Source organism: Corylus avellana, chromosome ca6 (assembly GCF_901000735.1).
Source record: "Corylus avellana chromosome ca6, CavTom2PMs-1.0".
Lineage (NCBI taxonomy): Eukaryota > Viridiplantae > Streptophyta > Magnoliopsida > Fagales > Betulaceae > Corylus > Corylus avellana.
The window spans coordinates 30152951-30179631 of NC_081546.1; the positions used below are offsets into that span (position 1 = coordinate 30152951).

At 39.9% G+C, this 26681-nt stretch overlaps 2 protein-coding genes across 4 annotated transcripts in view; both read left to right on the top strand.

Moving 5' to 3' along the window:
• The first annotated feature begins 7781 nt into the window (after positions 1 to 7781).
• On the top strand, positions 7782 to 12779 carry LOC132184831 (UPF0664 stress-induced protein C29B12.11c). Its single transcript, XM_059598604.1, has 5 exons — positions 7782 to 8107; positions 10394 to 10505; positions 12080 to 12151; positions 12245 to 12456; positions 12546 to 12779. The coding sequence occupies exons 1-5, from the start codon at positions 7998 to 8000 to the stop codon at positions 12652 to 12654; spliced, it is 615 nt and encodes a 204-aa protein (XP_059454587.1). The 5' UTR covers positions 7782 to 7997; the 3' UTR covers positions 12655 to 12779.
• Positions 12780 to 13606: 827 nt separating this feature from the next.
• Positions 13607 to 26681, top strand: part of LOC132184524 (membrane protein of ER body-like protein) — a 31131-nt gene continuing 18056 nt past the window's right edge. Inside the window, exon 1 of one of the 3 annotated variants that reach the window (XM_059598194.1) lies at positions 13607 to 14129. In XM_059598194.1, coding sequence (XP_059454177.1) covers positions 13745 to 14129 — 385 coding nt within the window. In that variant the 5' untranslated portion in view covers positions 13607 to 13744. The remainder of the gene's footprint in view (positions 14130 to 26681) is intronic. The other 2 variants (XM_059598192.1, XM_059598193.1) reach the window with 2 other exon arrangements.

A 26681-nucleotide genomic window follows, 5' to 3' on the forward strand; every position in this document is an offset into this window, starting at 1 on the left:
TGCATACTTATGGTTTAGCAATAATAGTATGCATACTTAATGGTTTATTTCTCACTGTTTGATTGCTTTTTAGGCTTTAGGGTTTGTAAGCTTTAGGGTTTGTTTGTTTAATGCTTTTTTGGAATCTTCTGCATGCTTTAGCTAAAGCTCACTGCATACTTATGGTTTAGCAATTATAGTACGCATACTTAATGGTTTATTTCTCACTGTTTGATTGCTGTTTAGGGTTTAGGGTTTGTTTGTTTAATGCTTTGTTGGAATATTTTGCATGCTTTAGCCAAAGCTCACTGCATACGTAGGGTCACTCAATGGTGTATTTTGTTGCTTCCTTTTTTTGTGTTCTGTAAATATATGTTGCATTTTGTTTAATGCTTTTTGCATCCTGTCTCAATGTGGCAGGCCGCATAATGGCGAGTGACATATTGCTGTTTGAGGTCCATTACAATGGTTACTTCAATAGGGCAAATAGGTGTCGTATGTGGGTGGGTTTGTTCATAATCATTCGGTTCATAATGTACATAAGATGTCTTTCTCGGATATTGAGGAAATATGTAAGGAGTATGGGTATAGGTTTGGTGACCTTATTCACTACAAGATACCTGATACATCTTTAGATGAAGGATTAAGGCTGATATCATCTGATCATGATGTAAATGAAATGGTTTTACACCATTTAGGGCATGGGCTAGCTGAGTTGTATTTGGTTTCGTTTGATGCTGTTGATGTAGATGCGGTAGATGACAATCCAGAAGAGGATGAAGAATATGAGAGGACTGTTGTATATAGGAAGGATGCTTTCTGGGACGAGGTTCTTAGTGTAGATACTGATGCTGAGTCATCAGATGGGGAGGAGCATGTGGAGTCAGAAAGGGTGGGGGGTTCGGGTGTTGTTGATGATGAAGCAGGGTTTAGGGGTGAGGAAGATGGGGGTGAGGAAGTTGGGGGTGATGAAGCTGGGGGTGGACATGTGGAAGAAATAGGGGGGGAAGATGATGAAGATGATAGTGAAGATCTTTGTCCGAGTGACATACTTAGGTCGCCCGCTCCCAGTGCTAGTGACGATAAAGAAACATCAAGTCGTCGTGATGTCACCAAAAGAATTCAATTTACCAAAGAAGAGATGCAAAATCCAGTGTTGCAAATAGGTCATGTGTTTGGTGATGCGGTGCAGTTTAGAAAAGCGGTGAAGCAAGCAAATATTTTGAAGGGGAAGGATTTAGAGTTCCCAAGAAATGAAACCAAGAAGGTTATAGCTCGTTGCAAAGACAAGAAATGTAAGTACAGGGTTTATGGGAAGAAGTTAAAGGATGAGTCCACATTTCTCTTGGTGTCAAAGGGGAGGTACATCAAGCAGTATTGGAACAAAAAGGCAAAGAGGAGGTCAAACAACCGATGTTGGTACTAGCCATGATGTAAGACTTGTTTGTTTATTGTAGGTTCGGATTTTAATTTGATAGTAAAAACAAAATGTGACATAATCTTTTTATAAAAATATGTAGGTTGTTCATACTACTCCCCAACCAAGTGCACAACCAATTGCTCCAACTCAACTTCGCGCATCCCAAAGACGAGCCCCACCTGAGCGTCGTAATAGCCAATCCAATGTAAGGCTTGGAGTATTTATTGTATGTGTTGTTTGTGAAATTATTGAAGCAGTTGTTGTGTCTCATTTTGGATTGTGAATGTATGGCTTGAAGTGTTTAGTGTATGTGCTGTTTGTGAAATTATTGAAGCTGTTGTTGTGTCTCATTTTGGATTGTGAATGTAAGGCTTGGAGTATTTAGTGTATGTGCTGTTTGTGAAATTATTGAAGCTGTTGTTGTGTCTCATTTTGGATTGTGAATGTATGGCTTGAAGTATTTAGTGTATGTGCTGTTTGTGAAATTATTGAAGCTGTTGTTGTGTCTCATTTTGGATTGTGAATGTAAGGCTTGGAGTATTTAGTGTATGTGCTGTTTGTGAAATTATTGAAGCTGTTGTTGTGTCTCATTTTGGATTGTGAATGTAAGGCTTGGAGTATTTAGTGTATGTGCTGTTTGTGAAATTATTGAAGCTGTTGTTGTGTCTCATTTTGTACTGATAACAAAAATGTGCATGTGACATAATCTTTTTTCAAAAATATGTAGGTTGTTCATACTACTCCCCAACCAAGTGCACAACCAACTGCTCCAACTCAGCTTCACACATCCCAAACTCGTGCCCCAACTGAACTTTGTAATAGCCAATCCAATGTAAGCCTTAGTATTTAGTGTATATGCTGATTTTGAATTTATTAAAGGCGTTATTAAAGAATTTGTTGTGTCTGATATTAGATTTATTATCTAATATATTATTTTGATTAAAATCTACAGGCGGGTCCTGCAGTTAGAACCAGAAGGAAATTGTTGGGGTTAGCCACAAGATCTAGAGCAGCTGGTGATTTGAGGGTAGACGCTGGTAGTATTAGGGACCCTAACCGCAAGGGCAAGCTGGTGATCGATATCACGGGTGAGCGTACTGGACCACCGAAAATTCCAGGAGGTGGACCACTATGTGCTTGGGGACTTCCACGGGTAGGTGGTATTACCTTTAGGGTTGCCCCCCCTGATTTTGACATACCCAAATCCCAAGTGGCCCCAAGTGAAACAATTCCACCTAGAGGTACACAAAATGCAAAAACGGACAAGGGAAAGGGGAAAGGGAAGCAAAAAATATGGCAACCATGACTGTTTCAAAGTTGGATGTAGGTTGTGAGTTAATGAATGTAACTATTTTGTGACATGAAACCAGACAAATGTAATCCTAATATTTTGTCTTTACCATATTAGCCAATGTGGTGGCTTTCTAATATTATTAATGTAATGTAATTATTTTGTGACATGAAGATAGGGTAATGAATCTTATGTAATTATTTTGTGACATGAAGACAGGTTAAGGAATGTTATGTAATTATTTTGTGACATGCATACATGTTGTAATATTTGGTGTTCATGTTGTTTGCCAATGTGGTGGATTCTTGGATGGTAATTATTTTGGATGTTAACATTTTACAAAAAAAGTTTACAAGTATTACAATATTTTACAAGTGTTACTTGTATCGCACAAAAAAAGTCTACTATATTGTTACACCATATAGTAGGTCAATTACTTGTACGTAAATTACTTGTATCGCACAAAAAAAGTCGACAACAAAATATTTTACTTGTGTCGCACAAAAATAGTAGGTCAATATTTTACAAGTGTTACACAATATTTTACAACGGTAGGTAAATTACTTGTATCGCACAAAACAATACTATGTAACTTGTCTCACAAAAAAAAAGTCGACAACAAAATACATTACATCATAAGGTTTGCATTACATGCTCAGGGCAACATCAACCTTGAGGAATATCTATTAGACACGGGATAAAACATCAATACAGCAAGGAGGATAAATGAACAAGCTAAGGCAAACCGGTACTTCATCTCCTTTGCATGAAATTTGTTATTCTGCGCTTGTAATTGCATTTCAAAATTAACAGATGCAACCTCCATTTTGGCCTTATATTCAGCAACTTCAATCTTGCATTTCAAAATTTCATTCGAGATTGTTATTCCAATCTGCGCACGTTCAGTCTTCAAATTCTCGTGCCACTCAAACAATTTTGAAACCACTCGCTTACCATGTTGACAAATATCCATATCTACCCATTTGAAAAACCCACATCCACGGTTGTCAGCATTATACACAATCAAATCAACATAAAATAAGATCTCTCACACAACTATTATGTACCATAAGCCACCAACACTATTTCTGGACAAAAATAGTGTATCTCACGTCAACCAAAAATACTTCATTCCAAATCCTTCCTAGAGTTTCAAAATGATTCAAAATATATTACAACCAATTTCATGAACAAACTAAACCTTAAACCATACTCAGCTAGCTTCAATCAAAATATAACACAAAGTAAAGCTCAAAATTAATCAAAATATATCACAACCAATTTTATGAACAACCTAAACATTAAACCATACTCAGCTAGCTTCAATCAAAATATAACACAAACTAAACCTCAAAATGAATAAAAATATATCACAACCAATTTCATTAATCAAATACCCAGCCAATCGAAAAAAATTAAGCAAATTTCCAGCTCAAATACCAAGCCAACCAAAAAAATTTCAGCAAATTTCCAGCTCATTTACCCAGCCAACCAAACAAATATCAGCAAATACCCAGCTCATTTACCCAGCCAACCAAAACAATTTTAGCAAATTTCCAGCTTATTTACCCATCCAACCAAACAAATATCAGCAAATACCCAGCTCATTTACCCAGCCAACGAACAAAAATTTCAGCAAATACCTAGCTCATTTACCCAGCCAACCAAAAAAATTTCAGCAAATTTCCAGCTCATTTACCCAGCCAACCAAACAAATTTCAGCAAATACCCAGCTCATTTACCCAGCCAACGAACAAAAATTTCAGCAAATACCCAGCTCATTTACCCAGCCAACCAAAAAAATTTCAGCAAATTTCCAGCTCATTTACCCAGCCAACCAACAAAAATTTCACCAAATTCCCAGCTCAAATACCCAGCCAACCAAACCAAACAAATTTCAGCAAAATACTCCGCTCACATTTTTGGCTAAGCAAACAAAATTATACCAAATACACAGCTAAAAACTATAACCATCCCCAACATAATAAAAATGCCAAAATAAATCTTACCACGTAATTTGCACATGTATAAAACCTTTTACCGAAATTCGGTAGCGTGAATGCTGTTAAGATGCGTGATCTCCTCCCACATTTGCACATTGGATTGTTGGTTCCTGTTCCTGCGTCGATCACTTCACTGACTTCACTCTCGGCTTGATCCATAATGGGTATCAAATGGGTATAACCAAGTAGAATGATGAAATGGTCAGCACGAAGAAGAACAACAACAAACACGGGCCTGCCCGAAGAAGGAGAAAAGTTTGGAAGAAAAGTGGAACGAAAAAAGAAGTAGATGATTTCGATTTAAATGGTGCAGAAGCAGGGCAACAAAGAAGCGACTTCAGGGGTAAAACGGGGCTTCCAATAATTCTTTCGCACGTGCGCGGCACGTGCGACCCCTTCCGTTAGGATTTCACAGAAAATCCTAACGGAAGGGCCAAAGTGAATGAAACTCAGACTTTGATACACGTAAGTGAGAGGTTTTGAACAATTGAGGGGTGTCTGCAAAAAGGGTGAAAGTATGGGGGGGGGGTAAGTGAAGTTTCCCCTTATTTTTATGTTGTACCTTGTTAAGTGTAGACTTTGATTATGTTTACAAAATAATTATATGTGGTTTGTAACATCTTTTGGTGACTGGTCTTTGATCGTGACATTTGAAAGTTTATATATGTTATGATGCTTTAAGTTTCACTTTGGTTATTTATTGGTTGCTGGTTTAAATTATAGCTATCTTTGTTTATAAGTGAAAAGTCTTTCGCTATAGACTCTCTTTGAGGATGATGAGATCCCTGAGTTTTATTTTTCATAGAATAAGACTAGGAGGCAAACCATGAAATCAATTGCCAGTTAACTGATTTCACCGAAGTGTTACACTATTTTCTCCTCTTTTCTCTTTTTGCATTTTATTAAGGATTGTATTGAAATTATGTAAAAAAATGTAAGTGTAGGTAAGAAATTTGTATTTTGTAAAGAAATAATATTTTAATGGGGATAGCCCTAAATTTAAGAAAAATCGAAGGAAAACTATGCTAATGCTCTAAAATTTGACTTAAAAGATGCAACTCCAAGGTTTTATGCACTCTAGAGAATTTTCATGTTATATGAAGGAAAAAATTACCAAACAAATTTTACTAGTCTTATAGATGTAATATTATAATTTTAAAAAAGAGGATGCAAATCACCATATATAAATTTAATGATTAATTATTTATTTTCATTCACGTAATCTTTTAATCTGTCCATTGACAGGAGAATAGGTAAAACTCAGTCTTTTATTTTATTTTTATTTTTTTAACGATATCTCGTCATTGATATAACAATCAAATGGGGCAAAATTCTCACTCAATATAATGTGAAAAATATAATTTGGAATCTCCACAGCCCAAACACCATCTATGACACACACAATAGCCTCTTGGGCTACTACAAGACAATATCTTTGAATATCACCATTCTCATCTCAGATTTGTAGTGAATTCCGGCGAATCGTGTCTTTAGTCACTACCTAGTCATTGATTTTTGAGTTTTTTCATCTCCGCTATAAGTGCATTTCTAAATGCAATCCCCTTCACTGTCTCTAACATAGTGACAATTCTTTTATATGCCTGAAAGACTTCTCCCTATCTGTCAATGATTTACTCTCAGAAAAGAAACAAAATAAAACAAAAGACACTAGAAACCCAATACCTTTACTCTTAAGGATTTGTATAAACAAAACCTTAAAAAACGATCAAACCATCACCCCATAGATTGATACTTAAATCAAATATAGAGAGAAGACAAACAAATCCAGAAACAAAACACAAAAACACAAAAAAATACATGAGAAAATAAAATAGAAACAAAACTCACATAACATAAAACATCAGCAGATGCCAGGGTGGGAGGTGGCCAGTGAGGAGACACGTGTCATGTTGGGCTTGCCGTAGGAAAGTAGATTTACAGTAGAGATGGTGAAAAATTGGTGTTGACTGTGGTAAGGGGTTTGATCTGTGGGATAAGACCTCGAAAGAGGCGAATAGAAAGACCTCCAAAATGGTAAGAATGAGAGGGGCGAAATGAAGAAGGGGGGATGAGCACCTTCCTCCCATGGCGTCTCAAATCTCACTTATCTCTTTGGCGGCTAAAAGGATCAAACCCTAGCGGAAAGAGTTTACCAGTTTTTAATTGGGTAAAACTCAGTCTTTATAAAAAAATGAGAACATAATTTCCTTCAAACCAATCTGAAAGAAATATCTTCAAACCTATTTAAAATAGTGATAAGTGTCTATAAACATTTAAAATGCACATTAAATTCTCAAGGCTATATGTAAAGAGCTAGGGAAAAGCGCTAGCCACATCTACGCTATCACCTTAAAAGGACTAGTCAATTTGGAGCTTCCATAGAATTTATTATAAAGCCTAGTTTCATCTAATAACTAGGTAATGTGGGACTTAGTACCTATAACTATCTTTATAAACCACACATTCTATGTGGACTTTTTCTCATCTTTTTAATATGGGACTGGGGTGTTACAAACTCCCCCCTCTTAAATTCCTAACGTTCTTGTCAGGGCCACGTCATGCAGTGCTCTAGTACCACATGACTCTGATACCATTTGTAACGACCTAAGAAAAAGCGCTAGCCACATCTACGCTATCACCCCAAAATGACTAGTCAATTTGGAACTTTCTTATAATTCATTATAAAGTACAGTTTCATCTAGTAACTAGGCAATGTGAGACTTAGCACCCATAATTATCTTTATAAACCACATAATCTATGTGAGCTTATTCTCATATTCTCAATATGAGACTGGAGTGTTACACCATAAATAGCTGTTTACTAATTTACAGTAATGTTTTAAATGTTTATAGACACTTGACACTATTTTAAATAGGTTGGATAATGTCCCCAAGAGGTAGCTTAATCGGTTGGGATCACACTTAATGAAGTGGAAGTCACTAGTTCAAATTTTCTTCCCTATTTTATGTGGACATATTAAGAAAAAATAAATAATAAATAAAGGTTGGATAATATTTCCTTCGACTTTCTGTCCAAAAATGGTGTGATATATTTTGATTTGTCCTTTCTTTATTGAAGGGAATAAAAAACATGATTTACACGCGTTTTCCAAACCGACGCGTCCAGAAGGTTGGGGATGCAGATGGGTTTTCTGCGTGAGTGTGGGTTGGACACGTGTTCAAGTACGTGTTAGCTTCATTTTTGGGACAGTGCCACCGATCAAGCATAATCAGATCCTCCTCTTCCTGCGGTTGTTAGTTGGCAAAGCGTTCGCGATCTTCTTCTTCTTCTTGTTATTGTTCGATGGCTCTAAACCCTCAACTGTTCCCGAACGGGATGCCCGTTCCTTTCGTCAACGAGCTGTTTGTCTTGACCAGAGACGGAGTCGAATTCGAGGTCGATAAGATTCCCGGGTCAGTCTCTTCATTATCTTCTTCTTTTATTGTGATTATATGCAATCTGGATTAGTACTAACAAAAATTCGGAGCATACTGCGCCTGCGCCTTCTCCTCCTTTATTCGTCGATTCCCGATTCAATTAGAGGTTTCGCTTAGGGACTGGCGTGAGGAATTGATTTTCAAATTGATTTTTGGCTTTAGAGGATGCATTTTTCTGAGCAGGATTCTCTAATTTGAAAATGAAAACGAGTTTAACAGTCGTGCTTTATATGATGCTGTTGTTTAAAAAATTAACAGGAATGGTTTTGGACGAATTTAACAGGAATGGTTTTGGAATCTATTCTGCTGTCATTTGAAAATTACTGTAAAAAATGTTTTCATGGTTTCTAGCTCTTCTAGAGTGGCTATTACCCTAGAAGGACCCTTTTAAATTTCTGACGTCCTTGTCAGGGCCACGTCATGCTTACTAGGTGACTCTGATACCATTCCTAATGACTTAGGAAAAAGTGATAGCCACATATGTGCTATTACCCCAAAATGACTAGTCAATTTGGAGCTTCCCTAAAATTCATTATAAATCCCAGTTTCACATAGTAAAATGTGGGATTTAGCACCCATGATTATTTTTATAAACCACTCACTCTATGTAGGATTCTTCTCATATTCTCAATATGAGATTGAGGTGTTACACGGACCCTCCGGAAGGAGGCCTTCTTTGCTGTCCACCTAAGGTAGTCCGCATCTTCACAGACATGTCTATTTCATTGAGTCTCTCTCCGAGAGAGTGCCTAGACGGGTTGGAACTTACCCGACAAGAAATTTCGCTACCTTAGGATCGTTATTGTTATGGCCGCTGTTCACCGGGGCGAGGGGTGGTTAGGCCACACACTTGATCGTTTTGGAGTGTGTTGGGTCAAACTGCTGTCCATGTCTGAATTAAATTAATAACCCAAGCAACGAGTAGAAGATAAATCACACACCAAGAGAACAACACACATGAACACGCCAAATTTACATAGAAAACATTCCCGTGTAGAGGGAGAAAGTAGGGGACACTATTATAAATTAGAGATTACAACACTTAAGTTTATGCCCAAAACTTGAGTTCCCAGCAAGTTGAAAACTCTTTAAGAAAAAATATAATCTCACCACAAACGACCTTAACTTGACAAACACAATACCGGCTAACAAAACTGATTCATCCCTTGAAGTTGGGACAACTTTCCCTCTTGAAATTGATACTCCTAGTAAAACTCTTCTGTTGAGTGATGCAGGGGACTGGAGTATTTTGGTAGGATTGGAAATGTTATATGAAAGATGGCTCTATGTTGCCTTATGTGCTCTCTTTGGATGGAGAGAAATAATCGGAGCTTTGAAAACTATGAACGGACAGTGGTAGTACTTAAGGATTGTTTCTTTAAAACTCTTTTATCACTGGACAGCTGCCGTTGACTTAAATATTTTTAGTTTTCATATTTTTCTTGATCTTTTTTCTTTTGCTAGCTAGGTGTTTTTCTTGTATACTTCTTTCATGTGTGCGCCTCATGCACTTTTTAATAAATTGCTTTTACTTATTAAAATCTTGCAAAACCAATACCGCTGTGTGATCCTCACTCTGAATGCTACAACTACCTGTTGTCGCATCACCCAAAAACACCTCCTAGAGAAACCCCAATTTGTTCTTGAACAAAAACCTTTGTTCCTCCCTGTGAAAAATCACAGCCAAAGGCAACAAAACCTGCAATTCCTTTTCCATTCATGTTGCCTATGGCACAAACCTCGTGAAAAATCATCTTTAGTCGCATAATTTTATGAGGTGTAAGTTTGGGTTTAATTTATTTTTTTAAATGAGCAACCACCTTTAAAAGTACATTGGTAAATTCCAAATACCAACCCAATAGGCAAGAACTAAGCTTGGGATCGTAATTTTCTTTTATTGGGTTATAACAATGATTATTATTCAGTTGAATTCCTATAAGAGACTCTGGAACTTTCTTATCTTTAGTTATGAGTTTGGAAAACATCTTTCATGCTAGAACCTAATGAAGTGTGTGGGTGTGGTTGGTTGTGAAGTTCATATCATCATGGACCAAATTCAAACATGATATGTAATGAAAGGGTACAATGAGTGAAGTTTTGTGATTTCACCTTCTGTAGTACGACTTAATTTGGTATGTCCTTGTCATGGGATGACGGTGCTATTGTTATCTTGAGTCTCATCTAACCAAGTGACTATTAATGCTGAGGTAGTTAATGGTGTAATATTCCAGTTTTAAAACGACTCTCACCTTGAATTATCAGATCTCATGGAGGTCACTTTAAAGCAAAGGGAACGATCTACTTGTCCAATATACGCATGGTCTTTGTTGCAAATAAGCCTGTTGGGAACTTAACTGCTTTTGATATGCCTCTGGTACGTACCTGTATACTCCTCTCCTGCGTGCATTTTGTTGCTCTGTCTTGTGATTTTTTAGTTCTGCTTGAAGCTAAAGAAGTTCCTATGAACCAAATGACCTGTTTGAGATTGGCTCTTTACCCTTTTCAATTTTGGTTGTTGGTTTTGCTTCAGAATACATCCTTTTATCCTTTCAGTTATCTCTCTTGGAGTTGGTTCAAAGATGTCTGAATATAACACTCCATGGGCTTAGTTTGCTTTTTCTGAAGCTTTATTTATGTTGACATTATTTTGATTATTTATCCAAAAAAACAAAAAAAAAAAAATTATGTTGACATTAGTTTGGGATGTAAGATCTAAGGAATAATTTGGGTGCTAGCTTAGGATAAATGATGTGGTTTTAATGAGAAAGTAGCGTCAATATACGGAGAGGGTTTTACAGGGTTGGCAATTCGTGTTGCCATGTTGGGTTAATATCAAGTCGACTCACGGGCCAACCTGATATGGGTCAATTCAAACACAACTTATTTAGTTAAATGGGTTAAACCCCTCAACCCTAATGTAACATAACCTGCATAACCCATTTAATAAATAGGTCATGTTGTGTTGATCTGACCCGCATAACCTATTTCATAAATAAGTCGTGTTGGGTCAACCCAAACACAACCCATTTGACCCGTTTCGACCTGTATATGAATTTAAATGCAATAGCAATAATAATAATAATAATAATAATAATAATAATTTATATGCATTTATGAATTTTATGTAAAAATGAATTTATATGAATTTTAGCCTTTTGGGTTTTATTTATTAATTATTATTATTATTATTTTTTTAATTATTGTAAAAAAAACCCAATTTAAGGGGTTAAGTGAGTTGACCGGGATTGACCCCTTTGTTAAAAGGATTAATTCAAGTCGTCTCGAGTCTCAACTTGATTAATTCAACTCGGTTAATTCAAGTCGTATCAAAGATTGTCGGTCAACATATGAAAATGGTTTTAATGATAAGTAATGTCCATATGAAAATGGTTTTAACGTGAAGTAGTTTAAACATATGGAGAGAGAGGGGTGCAGTAGATATGGAAGCATTGCGTCCTGGTTCCCAACTTTATTGATCTGGCTACTTTATTCCCTTACACTAGCCTGGAGACTTAGTTTCTACACGAAATAAAAAATAAAAAATGGGGGAGAGGCAGAGAAGATTGTCATTCATCTTTCTAGGTCATATCATGCACTATCTCAGTTGCTTTTGTAGTAATTTATAATGCAATCGCAGGTAGGATCTTATGAAGATGAGGAGTTTGTGAGCATTGATAGAGATATTTAAGACCATTGTTTTAGGAAATGGATGGAAGGCAGAAGTTGCATTGTTTAAGTTTATACGATTGACAATGTAACATGGAACTTGGTTACAGATGGAGCTTCATTCATGACTTTGTTTGGGTCCTGCAAATATTGCTGTGTTTTGTTTCAAGCGTTGTGATGAAACATCTTGTGGGGTTGGGTTGTATTCTGATATGTCGGGCTGTGTTCATCTATAACCATGTTTTGATGTCTCACAGATTCATGGATGGTTTTATTTTGCAGCTTTATGTCCATGGTGAAAAATTCAATCAACCAATATTTTTCTGCAACAATATTTCTGGTCATGTGGAGCCTGTAAGAAAACAGTGAGAGGTCTACAATTATTGGATACGAGTATGACCCCTTTCCTATTTCCAAGATCCTGACCATCTCTTTAACTTCTTTCAGGTAGTTCCAGAGAGCCAGAATAGGGCACTTTACTCCACTCATTCATTCAAGATTTTGTTCAAGGAAGGGGGTTGTGGAACCTTTGTTCCACTCTTTTTTAACTTGATCTCTTCAGTGAGACAACACAATCAACAATCTAACTCCGGGGGACAACCTCGTTTGGATCCTCTGCAAGCAGCAGAAACTCCTGTTGATGAAATGATGAGACATGCGTAAGTGAAATCGCTTCTCTTGTATTTTTCTCTCGTCAAGTTGAATACAGAGGGATGATTTTGTTGAATATGTATTTGTAATTTTGCAGATACGTTGATCCTAATGATCCAACAAGAATTTTTTTACAGCAGCCCACATCTGAGTCTCAACTGAGGAGACGCACGTACAAGTCCCACTCTGCTGAGGACGCCATGTAATATTAATCTCATGTATTATAGCGTATTTGAAGAAAACCAGTAAATTACTACTATTTTGATGTGTGACAAAACTGCATGGAACCCACTTCTTTTCTGTTTTATGAATAAAAGTTATTATTTTGTCATTTTTTTAAGCCTAATTATGTACCTCTCTGTCAAATGAATCAATTAATTTTGTCAGTGGGAATCAGATTTCGGTGGGGGGATTCGTAAGAGTCCCAATTTGACTTGTAACATTAACGGAAGATGGGCATCGACCTGCCAAATCTGTACTTCTCAGTTTTAGTTGAGATGGTGTTAAATTCATCTTTTGATTGAGTACTTGAAAGCGTCTTGCCTGAGAAAAATAGGACGAATGGATGGAATAATTTTAGGTGGCATATTTGTGTTTTGTTTGTATTTTATTAAGAATGATATAGTTATTAAAATTATTATTTAATTAAAATTTAATAATGATCAATTATAAGTTCAATAGTGATTTTAATAAGTATATTATTCTTAATAGGATGTAAATAGGTCACCTAAAATTGTTTCGTATGGATAAGGTAAATTTAAGTAATTTAAGATAAGTTACGGATGGATATAGCAAGGAATTTCTGGTGAGTGATCTGCAAAAAGATATATCTTCTACTCGATCTATATATATATATATACTTGATCGATCGGTATTTTGATTTCAAGGATTCTGAAGGTTTTGTGGAAGGTCTGCATCCATTACAGGATGTAGACCATGTGCATTGTGTTAGGTTCCATCCTTTATTTCTTGCTTTTATTATTTAATTAATTTATTATGAGAAATTCATTGGGAAGTGGAGAACAGTGATCGTGCAAGGGGTGCGGCGCAGTGATTGCCATAAATAATTAATTTAGAAATAATAATAAATGCCGTGCCTGTGGTTTATCACTTTATCCTAATAAATGCACGCCAAGCGTCAGAGGGAAAAGGATCCTATTCCGCGTCACAGAGATTATTTTTAGAATTTTTAATTATGAAATTTGGTGCCCTTGCCATGAGGGAGAGGCCGAGAGCCAAATTAGCAGATGGATTCATTTCTCTAGGTCTCTATCTGCCTCCCGAGTCTAAGCAACAATGGAGCCACCACAACAACAACACAAAGAGTACCAATGGGAAGAGGCGGACGACGCGAATTTGCAACCAAGGCAATCCCGCAGGCATCGCCTCAACAACCACGCTGCTACTACTGATATTATATCACCGTCTACTGGTAGTGGTGGTAGTTGTAATAGTAGTATCACTGATGATGCTGGTAGTAGTATTCAGTCCATGACTGCGAGCAGAGCTGGATCTGCAACTCCTAGCTTTAAAGAAGAAGAAGAAATTGCTGATAATAATAGCATCAGTGAGGAAGTTGATAATGAATATGATCACACAGCGTGTACAGAGTTTCATGGAGCACGGGAAAATGGGAAGTCTACAAAGTTGGACAACAGCGTTTACTTTGACAATGGCCAAGGTATTTACACTATCCTTCCAAATTGAAGCAACAATTTGCCTCTTAGTTTCTCAGTCCTTCTACTTGGGAATTTGTTAATGTAGAAATTTATGAGGAATATTAAATTTAGTCGAGGAAAGGGGAAGCAAAAAGAGAGAGACACAAGCTATTTTGGGGTGCTATTGGATTAGCCACTTGGAGTATCTCTGACAAAACTTTTTAGAAGTTTCATATTAGCTATTTTAGCTAGTATGAGCCTTTTTCAAGCTCCAGCCTGTTACATGTGAAGGTTTAATGTAGCACATAAAATAGTGGGTAGAATAGAAAGCCTGTTAAGAGTGTGAATAGAAAAAAGAAAAAAAGAAGTAGCTAAAATAGAATTTTGGACTTTTTCAATAGCCTCTTGCTGGAGATGCTCTTACATGCTCCTGTGAATGGCACAAATGCTAATTAACTTGATTAATGTAATTTGCAATACAAGGTCCCTATTAATTAAAAAAAAAACCATGATACAAGGTCCCCATTAATATTTTTTTTTTTTGATAAGTAATAAGAAGTTTTATTAAAAAGCATAAAGGTGCCTCAAGGTACGCTGGGAGTATACAACAGGATCACCTAACTAGAAGGAGAAAAACGAAGAAGAAAATCATCATAACTAATCGAAATTGGAAAGACATGCGCTGCGGTCCAAAGATACAGAGTTTGAAAGCAAGAGGCTAGTATGTCTTCCCAAGTCCCCTCCAAATCCTCAAAGCACCTATTATTCCTTTCCTTCCACAGACACCAAAAAAAGCACGTAGGCACCATTTTTTATACCGTGGCACTCCCCCTCCTCCCCGAAGACCACCAATAATTGAGTAAATCCGAAATCTTATTCGGCATCACCCAAGAAAACCCAAACCGACCAAAAAAGGTGCTCCACAAAGCATAAGCTACCTCACAATGAAGGAGAAGATGGTCTACCGTCTCTTCGGTCTTCTTGCACATACAACACCTGTTTGTTACAATCACCCGTCGCTTTCTGAGATTATCCAGGGTCAAAATTTTACCCAAAGCCGCCGACCACACAAAAAAACTAGCCCTCAGAGGAGCTTGGGTACGCCGCACACTCTTCCACGGAAATCCTCCCCCAACAGGACTCGCCAAGGCAGCGTAAATGAGCTTGACCTTGAACCGACCTCTTTTGGAAGAATTCCACCACAACCTATCTTCACACCCTCACCTCACTTGAGTAGCATGTAGCACCTGGAAAAAAGAAGCCAACACCTCCACCTTCCAATCATGAGCTTCTCTAGAAAAGCTCACATTCCACTGGTTAGTGCCACCCAGCACCTCCAAATGCTCCGCCACTGAAGCGTCCTTGGCGTAGGCAATGCTGAATAAACCTGGAAAAGCATGCTTGAGATCCAAATCACCACACCACAGATCGTGCCAAAAGCGCACCTTAGGCCCCTCCCTACCTTAAATCGAGTAAACCTTTGAAAAATGGCCCACCCCTTCCTAATGTTCTTCCATAACCCCACCCCCATAGGACCACCCGGCTCCAAGGAACACCACCCTCCCCAAAGACTACCAAATTTCGCATCCACCACAACCCTCCACCAAGTATCTCTCTCTAACCCATAGCGCCACAACCACTTCCCTTAAAGGGCGCGATTGGAAACCCTAAGGTTCCTAATACCCAATCCTCCCTCCTTAATCGGAGTGCAAACCTTCGCCCACTCCACCAGGTGGAACTTGAACTCATCGCCTAGACCTCCCTATAAAAAATCCCGCTGCAACTTCTCAATCCTCTTTGCAACACTACCCGGAATGGGGAAAAGCAACAAATAGTACGTAGGCAAGTTGACAAGAATACTCTTAATGAGCATGACTCTCCCCCCCTTTGACAAATAAGATCTTTTCCGCCCGGCCAACTGACGTTCTATCTTCTCAATAACTCCATCCCAAATATGTTTAGCCTTGCAAGAGGCCCCCAGCGGCAAACCAAGGTACCTTACAGGCAATGAAGCAACCCCACACCCTAGAATACCAGCTAACTTGTCCACTTGCACCACATCCCCCACTGGAATTATCTCCGACTTGGCCAAATTAACTTTCAACTCGGAAACAGCTTCAAACAACAGAAACACATTCCTCAAATACCGAATCTGGGTGGGCATAGCATTACAAAAAATCAAAGTATCGTCTGCAAACAAAAGATGGGAAGTAGTAATATTGCCGACCTGAAACCCCTCAATAAACCCCCCGTTCACTGCTGCCGAAATCATTATGCTTAGAGCTTCCATAACAAAAACGAACAATAGAGGAGATAAAGGGTCCCCTTGTCTCAAGCCCCTGGAGCTGCTGAAGAATCCATCAGGCGAACCATTGATCAGAATCGAGAAACGCACCGACGAAATACAATGTTCAATCCAAGAACACCAAATCCCACCAAAACCACATCTCCTAAGCATGTATAACAAGAAACCCCAATTCACATGGTCATAAGCTTTTTCTAGATCCATTTTGCATATAACCCCTGACTCCTCAGAATGCAGCCGACTGTCTAGGCATTCATTAGAAATCAAGACAGGATCGAGAATCTGCCTACCTTTAATAAAGGCACTTTGGGATTGAGAAATGATCTTATCCAGCACAGCTTTCAATTGATTAGCTAACACCTTTGCAATAATCTTGTAGATACCTCCCACAAGGCTAATAGGCTGAAAGTCTTTGAGATTAGTAGCTCCGGGAACCTTCGGGATTAGCGAAATTAAGGAGGCATTAAGGCTCTTCTCAAACCTCTCCCCAGCATGAAAAGCACCGAACACCTTCATGACATCCTCCCTCACCACCTCCCAACAAACTTGGAAGAACGCCATAGAAAACACATCAGGACCCGACGCCTTATTGCCATTCATTTTAAACACTACCTTTCTTACCTCTTCCTCTTCGAAGTCTCTCTCCATCCAACTAGCCTTCTCCTCCGAAATGGAATCAAAGGAGATACCATCTACCATAGGCCTCTAGTGACATTGCTCCGAGAAAAGTTTTTGATAGAACTCAACCTTATACTCACTAATCTCGGTCGGATTTGAAGAGATGCTGTCCCCAATCAAGAGAGAATCCATAGAATTGTGTCTTCTATTAGAATTAGCTATTGAGTGAAAAAATTTAGTACATTTGTCTCCTTCCTTCAACCACATCACCCTGTACTTCTGCCTCCAACTCACCTCCTCCATAAGCGTGCAATTCTCTAGCTCTTGAACCACTTCCGCTTTCCTCCTAACCTCCCCCTCCTCCAAAGCCTTACTTTCTTCATTCGCATCCAACAACCGAAGCTCATCAAGAAGCATCCTCTTGTTCCTATTAAGGTTTCCAAAAACCTCCTCATTCCAAGTCTTCAAATTCAGCTTTAAGGCCTTTAGCTTGCAAGCAAAAGGCCTGAGTTAATTATTATTATTTTAAAGGAAATGGTAGTGGTCCCAGAATGCGCCTGTGTTAGGGAATCATGATCTAAATACTTGAAGTTGAAGAAAATAAGCAGGACGAGTACTGTATTGATTTTAAACAGAGTAATTAGGCGGAACGGGGCATAAGAATTATCATGCACATACATGCAAGCATGTGACTACCCTGCGATGAAGAGTGCAATGATTAGTAAATGTTTTTCACTTGACGAGTCTAAATGTTAGGTTGTATCATGGATGGTTAGTCTCTCTCTTGCCTGTGTCGGAGCGTGAGGGGCGCGTGAGAGTTGGTTTGTGCTAGTTTAGGTTGTATCATGGATGGTTCGAGGAGGTGGTCCGTGGAGTCAAAGGAGTTTGAGGTTTTGATTAAGGTGGGGGCAGCTGGGGTAAGGATTTTAGAGAGGAGTAAGAGGTTCAAGAGGTCCATTTTCTTGAAAAAGGACGAATTAGCGTGGATGGTGAGAATAGGAGAGGCGCTGGTGGCTGTGGACAATTCAGAAGTTTTTTGGGATCAGTCTAGAGCTGGGTATCCTAGGATAATAGCTCAGAAATGTTCAAACAGGCATGGATGTTTTCTGACAGTGGAGGAATTTGATGGAAGAAGGAGGTGCGGCTCAATCATCATCCCTGAAGGACGTCGTGGTTTTGGGTGGGATCGTTTCGTCGAGGAAATGCGAGTGGCAAACTCGACCCTCTGTGACTCTCAAGGTGTAAGTGAGAAACGAGTGTTTAGGGAAGATAAGAGAGATAAGGAGGGGAAGGAAAGAAGGAGTTATGCGGAAACACTGAAAATGCCATTGAAGTCAACCAAGGATTGTTGCGATTCTGTCCAAGAACCAAAGAACAGAGTGACTAGGAGGCAGAAAGATGGTTCTGACCACAGGAAACAGCAAGCTCAAGTTTATGGCAGCAAAGGGGTGGTTCTGTCGGAGACCCATGGTTCGACGTCGGCCTTCGGTGTTTCTGGGGTGGGTCCGATGAAGTTGCTCTTGCCGGCGAGGTCTGATGCAGGTCAGTTTGGGTTTGGTAGCAACAGCGTGAAGAATGGAGGATGCATGGGAGTGCCGATAGGAGCTCCGGCGAGTCGCAATTCTTTGCCGGCAGGGCAGAAGGTATTGACGTCAGCCTCTGGGCAATTGAAGAGACGGGAGGGAGTGGTGAACCATGCTGGGCAGACCTACTCTGCTGTACATCTCGAGCTCCTCAACGTCAGGGAGACTTTGAGTTGTCTGAAACGAGAATGTGACGTGGGATTGCTTAAACTTGATAGAGTACTCAAGCAGCTGGAGGGCAGTGGGCTTGGGCAGGGAGATAAGAAAGGTGTAGGCCAGCAAAATTCAGTTTGGAAAGAAAAGGGAAAGTGTGGGCTGAGCTCAAAGCCCAATAGCAAGATGAAGGTGAAAAAAAGAGTTGTTTTTAAGCCCAAAGGACTGCTGGGATCAGGAGTGGGCTGCTCCAGTAGAGAGGGACTGAATTTATGTCTCTCAGCTGAGGTGGCACTCAGGGAGGAGTTTGAGAAGAAAGCGTTGGAGCTCAGACCTCACGTGGTTCAATTGGAGAACTCGTCGTTGCTGGCCGAGAAGCTTCTACCTGTGGGTGGAAGGGCTGGATCAGCAGAAAGGGGTATCTTTACAGAGGTTGCCGGCACCGCGGCTCGGGATGGCGTTGGGTTTATGGTCGGTGAGAACCCAAGCAACAGAGTCTCCACCTCGCCGGTGCAGGGTCAGTCTACCGGAAAGGGAAAGGGCTTGTTGACTTATAGGAGAAGGATTTTTGGGCAGAAAACATGGAATGATGTGTCGGGAGGCACGATTGCGGTTTCTGGGCAGGGGAAAGGGCTTTTGGGGTCGAGGCCGGAATCAACCCAGAGGGTGCCGGAGACGCAAGCTTCGCCGGAAAATGCCCAGAGCTCGCCGATATGTTTGGTGGAGACCGGAACCTGTCCAGAGGGTGCCGGAGAAGCTGGGGAAAGTGTTGGGACGCATGGGCAGGGGAAAGGGCTTCTGGGGTCGAGACTGGAACCTGTCCAGAGGGTGCCGGAGACGCAGTTTTCGCCGGAAAATGCCCAGAGCTCGCCGATATGTTTGCTGGAGACCGGAATCTGTCCAGAGAGTGCCGGAGAAGCTGGGGAAAGTGTCGCGACGTATGGGCAGGGGCAAGGGAGACTGGGGTCGAAGCCGGTTTCAGCCCAGAGGATGCCGGAGATGCAATTATGGCGGGAAAACACTCAGAACATGCCGATGTGTATTGTGGAGACAAGAGATGGGGGGGCAAGTACGGGTGTGGGTAGTGATCAGTTCTGTGTGGAGATACCCTCTTGTCGGAATAAAGGGAAAGTAGAGGGGAGCTGTTCCCAGGAATTCTGTCGGGGGGAGGCAAGCAGTACGAGTCCGCAATTATTTGGGGGAAAAAAAGGAGTGGAATGTATGCAGGCAATGGAGCCTTTAGGGACTAGCTATAGCTTGGAAGAGGAAAGTATCTCAGATTCTGTTGGGTTGGAGGAGTTAGGGCCAGGTTTGATGCCTTCAAGTTGGGTAGTTAAAAATTGCCTCAAATTCTGCCCTAAAATTGGTATTTCAGATGAAGGGAAGACAGGGGAGTTGGAGCTGTTGTTCAACTCTATTGAAGCTTCTAGGATTCAGGGCGATGCAGATTTGGGAGGCCTCTTTGCCTATGTTCCAGCCCCAACAGGATTAAAGGAGCTCAAGGATGGTGAGAGGGGCACGTTGGTGGATCATAAAGCTTAATATAGTAGCATGGAATGTGAGAGGGTTGAATGCCCTCAAAAAAAGGTTGCGTATTAGGGGTTTATTAAAAGAGTGGAAAGTAGATGTAGTATGTTTGATTGAGACGAAGATGGAGGATATTTCCCGAGAGGTGGTTCATAGTCTTTGGGGAGGCCAACATGTAGGATGGAAGTTTAAAGGGTCGAATGGTTTGTCGGGGGGGATGTTATTGATGTGGGATAGGAGGGTGGTGGAGTGTAAGGAGGAGTATGTGGGGCATTTCTCCTTGGCTTGCTCTTTTCAAAATGTGGAGGATAATTGGGAGTGGGCTTTTGGGGGGATTTATGGTCCGAATGAGGATGGGGAGAGAAGGGCTCTTTGGGAAGAGTTGGCTGGTTTGATGAATGTGTGGGAGGTTCCTTGGTGCTTTGGAGGGGATTTTAATATCGTTCGGTTCCCTAGTGAGCGCTCCAGTGTTTCTTACTATTCCACTGGCATGATGGATTTCTCGGATTTCATCTCAGAGAACAATTTGGTGGACATGCCCTTGATGGGGGGTCAATTTACGTAGTCTAATAATCAAGAAAATGAGAGCTGGTCTAGAATTGACCGTTTCTTGATTTCCTCGGATTGGGAAGATCATTACCCTGCAGTGTCACAAAGAAGACTTCAGCGCTTGATATCCGATCACTTCCCTTTATTATTGGATTGTGGGGCCCCTTGTGGAGGTAATAAGAGCTTTAAATTTCAAAATATGTGGCTTAAAGCTGAAGGCTTTGTTGATAAGGTTAGCTCTTGGTGGGGAACTTATTCATTTGAGGGTTTACCTAGTTTTGTGCTTGCAAAAAAATTGAAATCTCTCAAATTGGATTTGAAAAAGTGGAATGAGGAGGAGTTTGGGGACATTGGGAGAAAGAAAAAGGAGCTATTGGGAGGTATTCAAGAGTTGGATGAATTGGCAGAGGAAAGAGGGTTAGCACAGGAGGAAAAGGTCCGAAAGGTGGATATGGTGAGAGAATTGGAGAACACCTTGCTTTGTGAAGAAATCCATTGGCGTCAAAAATCAAGAACTTTGTGGCTCAAGGAGGGGGACCGCAATACTCGTTTCTTTCACAAGATGGCAAACTCTCACCGCAGGTACAATCGTGTGGAAGAGTTGCGTATTAATGGTGTTCTTTCCGATGATCCAGCTGAGGTAAAAGATCACATTGTGAGTTATTATCAAAGCTTATACACGGAACAAAGCACGTGGCGACCTAGAATGGACAACCAGCCTTTTTTGTCCATAGATGAGGAGGATAATAGGTGGTTGGAAAGAGATTTTGAGGAAAAGGAAGTTTGGGAGGTGGTTAAAGGCATGGATGGTGATAAGGCTCCGGGTCCAGATGGTTTCTCCATGGCTTTTTTTCAAGCCTGCTGGGGTGTTGTCAAACATGATGTCATGGCGGTTTTTGCCGAGTTCCATCGTAGACGGCAATTGGTGAGGAGTTTGAATGCAACTTTTATTTCCTTGATCCCAAAAAAGGCAGATGCGGTGGAGATGAAGGATTTTCGGCCTATTAGTTTGGTGGGAGGGGTGTACAAAATTGTTTCTAAGGTTCTTGCTATCAGGATGAGAACTGTGTTGGGTAAGATCATATCATACTCTCAAAATGCTTTTATTGGGGGCCGCCAAATCCTAGATTCTGTCCTTATTGCAAATGAAAGTGTGGATAGTCGCATGAAGTCAGGGGTGCCCGGTGTTCTTTGCAAATTAGATTTGGAGAAGGCCTACGATCATGTGAACTGGGACTTTGTGTTGTATTTGCTGCGTAGGTGTGGGTTTGGTGAGAGGTGGAGGGCGTGGATGGAGTGGTGTATTACTTCGGTAAGATTTTCCATTCTTGTGAATGGTTCTCCGGAAGGCTTCTTTAATAGCTCAAGGGGAATTCGGCAAGGGGATCCCCTTTCTCCGTTACTTTTTGTGCTGGTTATGGAGGCCTTGAGTAAGATGGTGAATGTGTCGGTTGACCAAGGCTTTTTGACTGGGTTCTCGGCGGGAAATAGGGGGTTATCGGAGTTAGTGGTTTCTCACTCTTTATTTGCTGATGACACATTGATTTTCTGTGAAGATTCTATCGAGCAAATCCGGTATGTGCGTCTCATTCTTCTATGTTTTGAAGCTGTGTCGGGCTTGAGAGTGAATCTTGGTAAATCTAAAATTGTGGCTATTGGTGAGGTGGAGAACATAGGGGTTTTAGCTAATATTCTTGGGTGTAGTGTTGCCGACTTGCCGATGAAGTATCTAGGTCTCCCTCTTGGGGCGGGGCATAAGGATAAGGTTATGTGGAATGATGTGATCGAAAAAATGGAGCGTCAGATGGCAGGTTGGAAGAGAATGTATCTCTCTAAAGGAGGCCGTTTAACTCTCATTAAGAGTACGCTCTCTAATCTTCCGACTTACTTTTTGTCTCTGTTTCCAATTCCTATAAGTGTAGCTAAAAGACTTGAGAAAGTACAAAGAGACTTCCTATGGGGAGGGATGGGAGAAGAGCATAAGCTACATCTTGTAAATTGGGATCAAGTCTGTCGTCCCCTTCGGTATGGTGGGCTTGGCATTCGTAAGTTGCATCATTTTAATCAAGCGCTTCTGGGTAAATGGCTTTGGAGATATGCTAATGAGAGTGAGGCTCTATGGTATAAGGTTATCAAAGCTAAATATGAAGATCAGGAGGGTGGTTGGTGCACAAAGGAGGTTTCGGGTTCCCATGGTGTGGGTTTATGGAAGCACATTAGGCAAGGTTGGAATTTTTTTGCCAAAGGTATTCATTATGAGGTGGGGGTGGGTTCAAAAGTTCGTTTTTGGCATGATATATGGTGTGGGGACTCCTCTTTGAAGCATGCTTTCCCGTCTTTGTACAGCATAGCCAGACATAAAGAAGCTTGGGTGAAGGATAACTTTATTTGGAGGAATGGGGTTGTCGAATGGAATGTCATTTTTGTGAGGTCGGTTCAGGATTGGGAGATGGATTTGATTTCCTCCTTTTTTGACCGGTTGTATTCGTACAAGATATCCTTAGGTTCTATGGATTGTATTCGATGGTCTTCGTCTAAGAAAGGCAATTTCGAGGTTAAGTCCCTCTTCAAGGCCTTGTCCAAATGTGATCATGAATTGTTTCCTTGGAAGAGCATTTGGCGGACAAAGGTGCCATTGCGAGTGGCTTTTTTCGGGTGGACCGCGGCCTTAGGCAAAATTTTGACTCACGACACCCTGCGGAAGAGGAACATAGTGGTAGTGGAATGGTGTTGTATGTGCAAGAAGAATGGAGAGTCGGTTGATCATCTTCTTCTCCATTGCGAGATCGCAAGTGTTCTTTGGCATACTATTTTTGATCGGTTTGGGCTGTTTTGGGTCATGCCTTGCAAGGTGAGGGGCTTGTTCGATTGTTGGTGGTCGGGAGGAAGTTCTCGAAGCGCGGTAGTGTGGAAGATGATCCCTTTGTGTCTTATGTGGTGTATTTGGAATGAAAGGAATGCTAGATGCTTTGAAAACTCCACTAGGAATATAGAGGATTTGACTCATTTTTTCCTCTTTACCTTGTATTCCTGGACGGCCGCTTGGCTAGCTCCTATAGGAATTAGCTTCTCTGATTTTCTTGTTCATTTTTCTCCCTCTTAGGCGCTCTCGTGTATACTTCCCGTGTATATGGGTTGCGCCCCTCTGCGCTCTTTTATATCATATTTACTTATCAAAAAAAAAAAAGAAGTTAGAATATGGTTTTTATTGGCTTCCATTATTTGAAATCAATCACTAGTGAGGTAATTAGTTTTGGTAAGCAATAGATGCATTTGTTTCCCATGGTTACTTTTTTGTTACTTTTTATTTTTTTCTGACCATATTTGTATGTTTGGGTGTTAATGCTTGTATTTCGTCAAGTGGGATTCCTTAATCTAAAATTAGATAGCCAAAGTGACTACAGCTCCACTACTTGTGGCATCATGAAGGAGGCTCGCCAACAGGTACTATATATTATCTTTAGCAGCCTATTGTGTCTGGTCATGATGTTTTGTCTCAGAATCCAGCTTTATCGTAAAATTTCTTAAAAGGGTTAAATTCACTTTACTCCCTGAAGTTTCAGGGGTTTTTCAATTCGAATCCCAATGTTTAAAAATTGGCAATGTACTCCCTAATGTTTCAAAAATTTTCAACTCAGACCCTCCGTTACTAATTTTCGTCTAATTGGACGGAAATCATCCTATGTGCGTCTCACGTGGGATTTTGATGCCCTCTATTCCAATTTTGCTTTCATTAAAATCTATGAAATTGCGTAATTATTCTCAATTTCATAGGTTTTAATAAGAGTAATTACATAATTTTATAGGTTTTAATGAGGGCAAAATTGGAATAGAAGGCATCAAAATCCCATGTAAGACGCATGTGGGATGATTTCCGTCCAATTAGACGGAAATTAGTAACGGAGGGTTTGAGTTGTAAATTTTTGAAACATTAGGGAGTTACATTGCTAATTTTTAAGCCTTGGGGCTTGAATTGAAAAACCCTTGAAACTTCAGGGGGGTAAAGTGAATTTTTCCCTTCTTAAAATATTTCATAAAGTTCATTGTCAAAGTTAGCCGTAGACATTAATGGATAGTTTGTGTATAAGATTCATTTTCAGAGTTATATAAAGAATTTTTTTTTTTTTATGAATAATTCATTTCATTGGTGAGCACAGAGGGACGCGACCCTAATACACATGATGTATACAAAGAAAGTCCCCCTTAAATGCTAAACGAAGAACAAGAATCCACAAATTTAGAAAACTTAGAAAATTGAGAGATATTATACGCCACAATCCAACTAAAATGTGATTTGACTAGGATATTCTTGAGCTCTCCCATTGTCTTCTTACATTCTTCAAAACATCTAGCATTCTGCTTTCTCATATACTCGACATTAAGCACAACACGGCTATCCTCCACACATCTAGAATTGAGCATCTACCCACTTGACCTTGCTAACAATCTAACACCTATACCACCCTTGTAGGCATAACCTAATGGACTCCGAATAGGGTACAAATCGCACTCCATGATGCTCTTGCCACTTCGCAATGGAGTAAAAGATGATTAATAGATTCTCTGCTCCTCCTACACATGCAACACCATTTCACCACTATGACTCCTCTCTTTCTTAGAGTTAACTGAAGAAATTGATGGATAATTTGTATATAGAAGTCATGTTTCAATTTTCCTAGATAGTGCTCATGACTATTTATTTCCATGTTTCATGAGTTCTTGAATGGCCTGTTGTGAGTTCATACAGGTCCTTGATTATTTTAATGCTTCCCCAAAGGACTACAAGTGCATATTCACTTCTGGGGCAACTGCAGCATTAAAGCTGGTTGGGGAGGCCTTTCCATGGAGCCACCAGAGCAGTTTTATGTACACGATGGAGAATCACAATAGTGTACTCGGGATCAGAGAGTATCCTATAGTAGCTTGCCTTGTTCACCATATAGTTGGATAGGGTTAGGCACATTTTCTTTCATGCTTTTGAGTATTTTCTATGTATTTTTACTTCAACTCTTAGTTAATTAATTCATTGTTGAATCTTCCTAAATCTGCTCATAGCTTCCATGTTAATGCTGGCCATCTCATTGATGTGGGCTCTCTCTTACTAAAATCATAACAGTAGTGACACCTCGTTGATCTTAGTAATTAGTATCTGTGCATTTTCTTGTTTGATAAGCTTGATCAATATTACTAAATAGGAACATTGTTACTACTCTGGGCCTCCAGCAATTAGGTGTTGCCTCTGATTTTGATTAGCTGTTCATATCTATGTGAGTTGCCACTTGTTGGTAGGAAGATACGAAGACAGTTTCAAAACTACAGAGTCTTGAGTTCTTATAGACTCTTGTAGCAGGAACCCAGGATTTTTGTTACTCTATCTAGATGAAGCAGAATGGAAAATTTGTGGCATCGGTTACTACTTCTAAGTTAAATTGTTTATGTTACTTCTTACTAGGGCCAAGTGAGCAAAGCCACTCATGAGTAGGTAGAAGCTTGCTCAGTAAGGCTTCGTGTATTTTTGATTATTTGATAAATAAACAAGCTCAAGCTTGATTTATAGGCTTATTTAATGAAAAGCAGGCTTGAGCAAGGAAAAGCTCGGCTTGACTGGGCTTTTTTTTTTTAATAAGTAATTAAATCTCAATAGAAAGTACAAAGAACTGCAACCTGTACATACATGAAGTATACAGGAGAGATGGTTGAAAGGGAGTTCTTTTGTCTTGAGATGTTTCATTTCTTGGAGTGGCTTTTTTGTGCATTCATGGGAAGGAGACAATTGTTTTTTTTTTATAAGTAATAATGCATTAAAGAGCGTAGAGGGGAGACAATTGTTTTGATTGTGA

Coding starts and splice junctions, on each gene's coding strand:
- LOC132184831 (XM_059598604.1), top strand. CDS start 7,998: ATGGCTCTAAACCCTCAACTGTTCCCGAACGGGATGCCCGTTCCTTTC. Junction 10,506..12,079: donor CTGCTTTTGATATGCCTCTG/GTACGTACCTGT, acceptor TTTATTTTGCAG/CTTTATGTCCATGGTGAAAA. Junction 12,457..12,545: donor GATGAAATGATGAGACATGC/GTAAGTGAAATC, acceptor GTAATTTTGCAG/ATACGTTGATCCTAATGATC.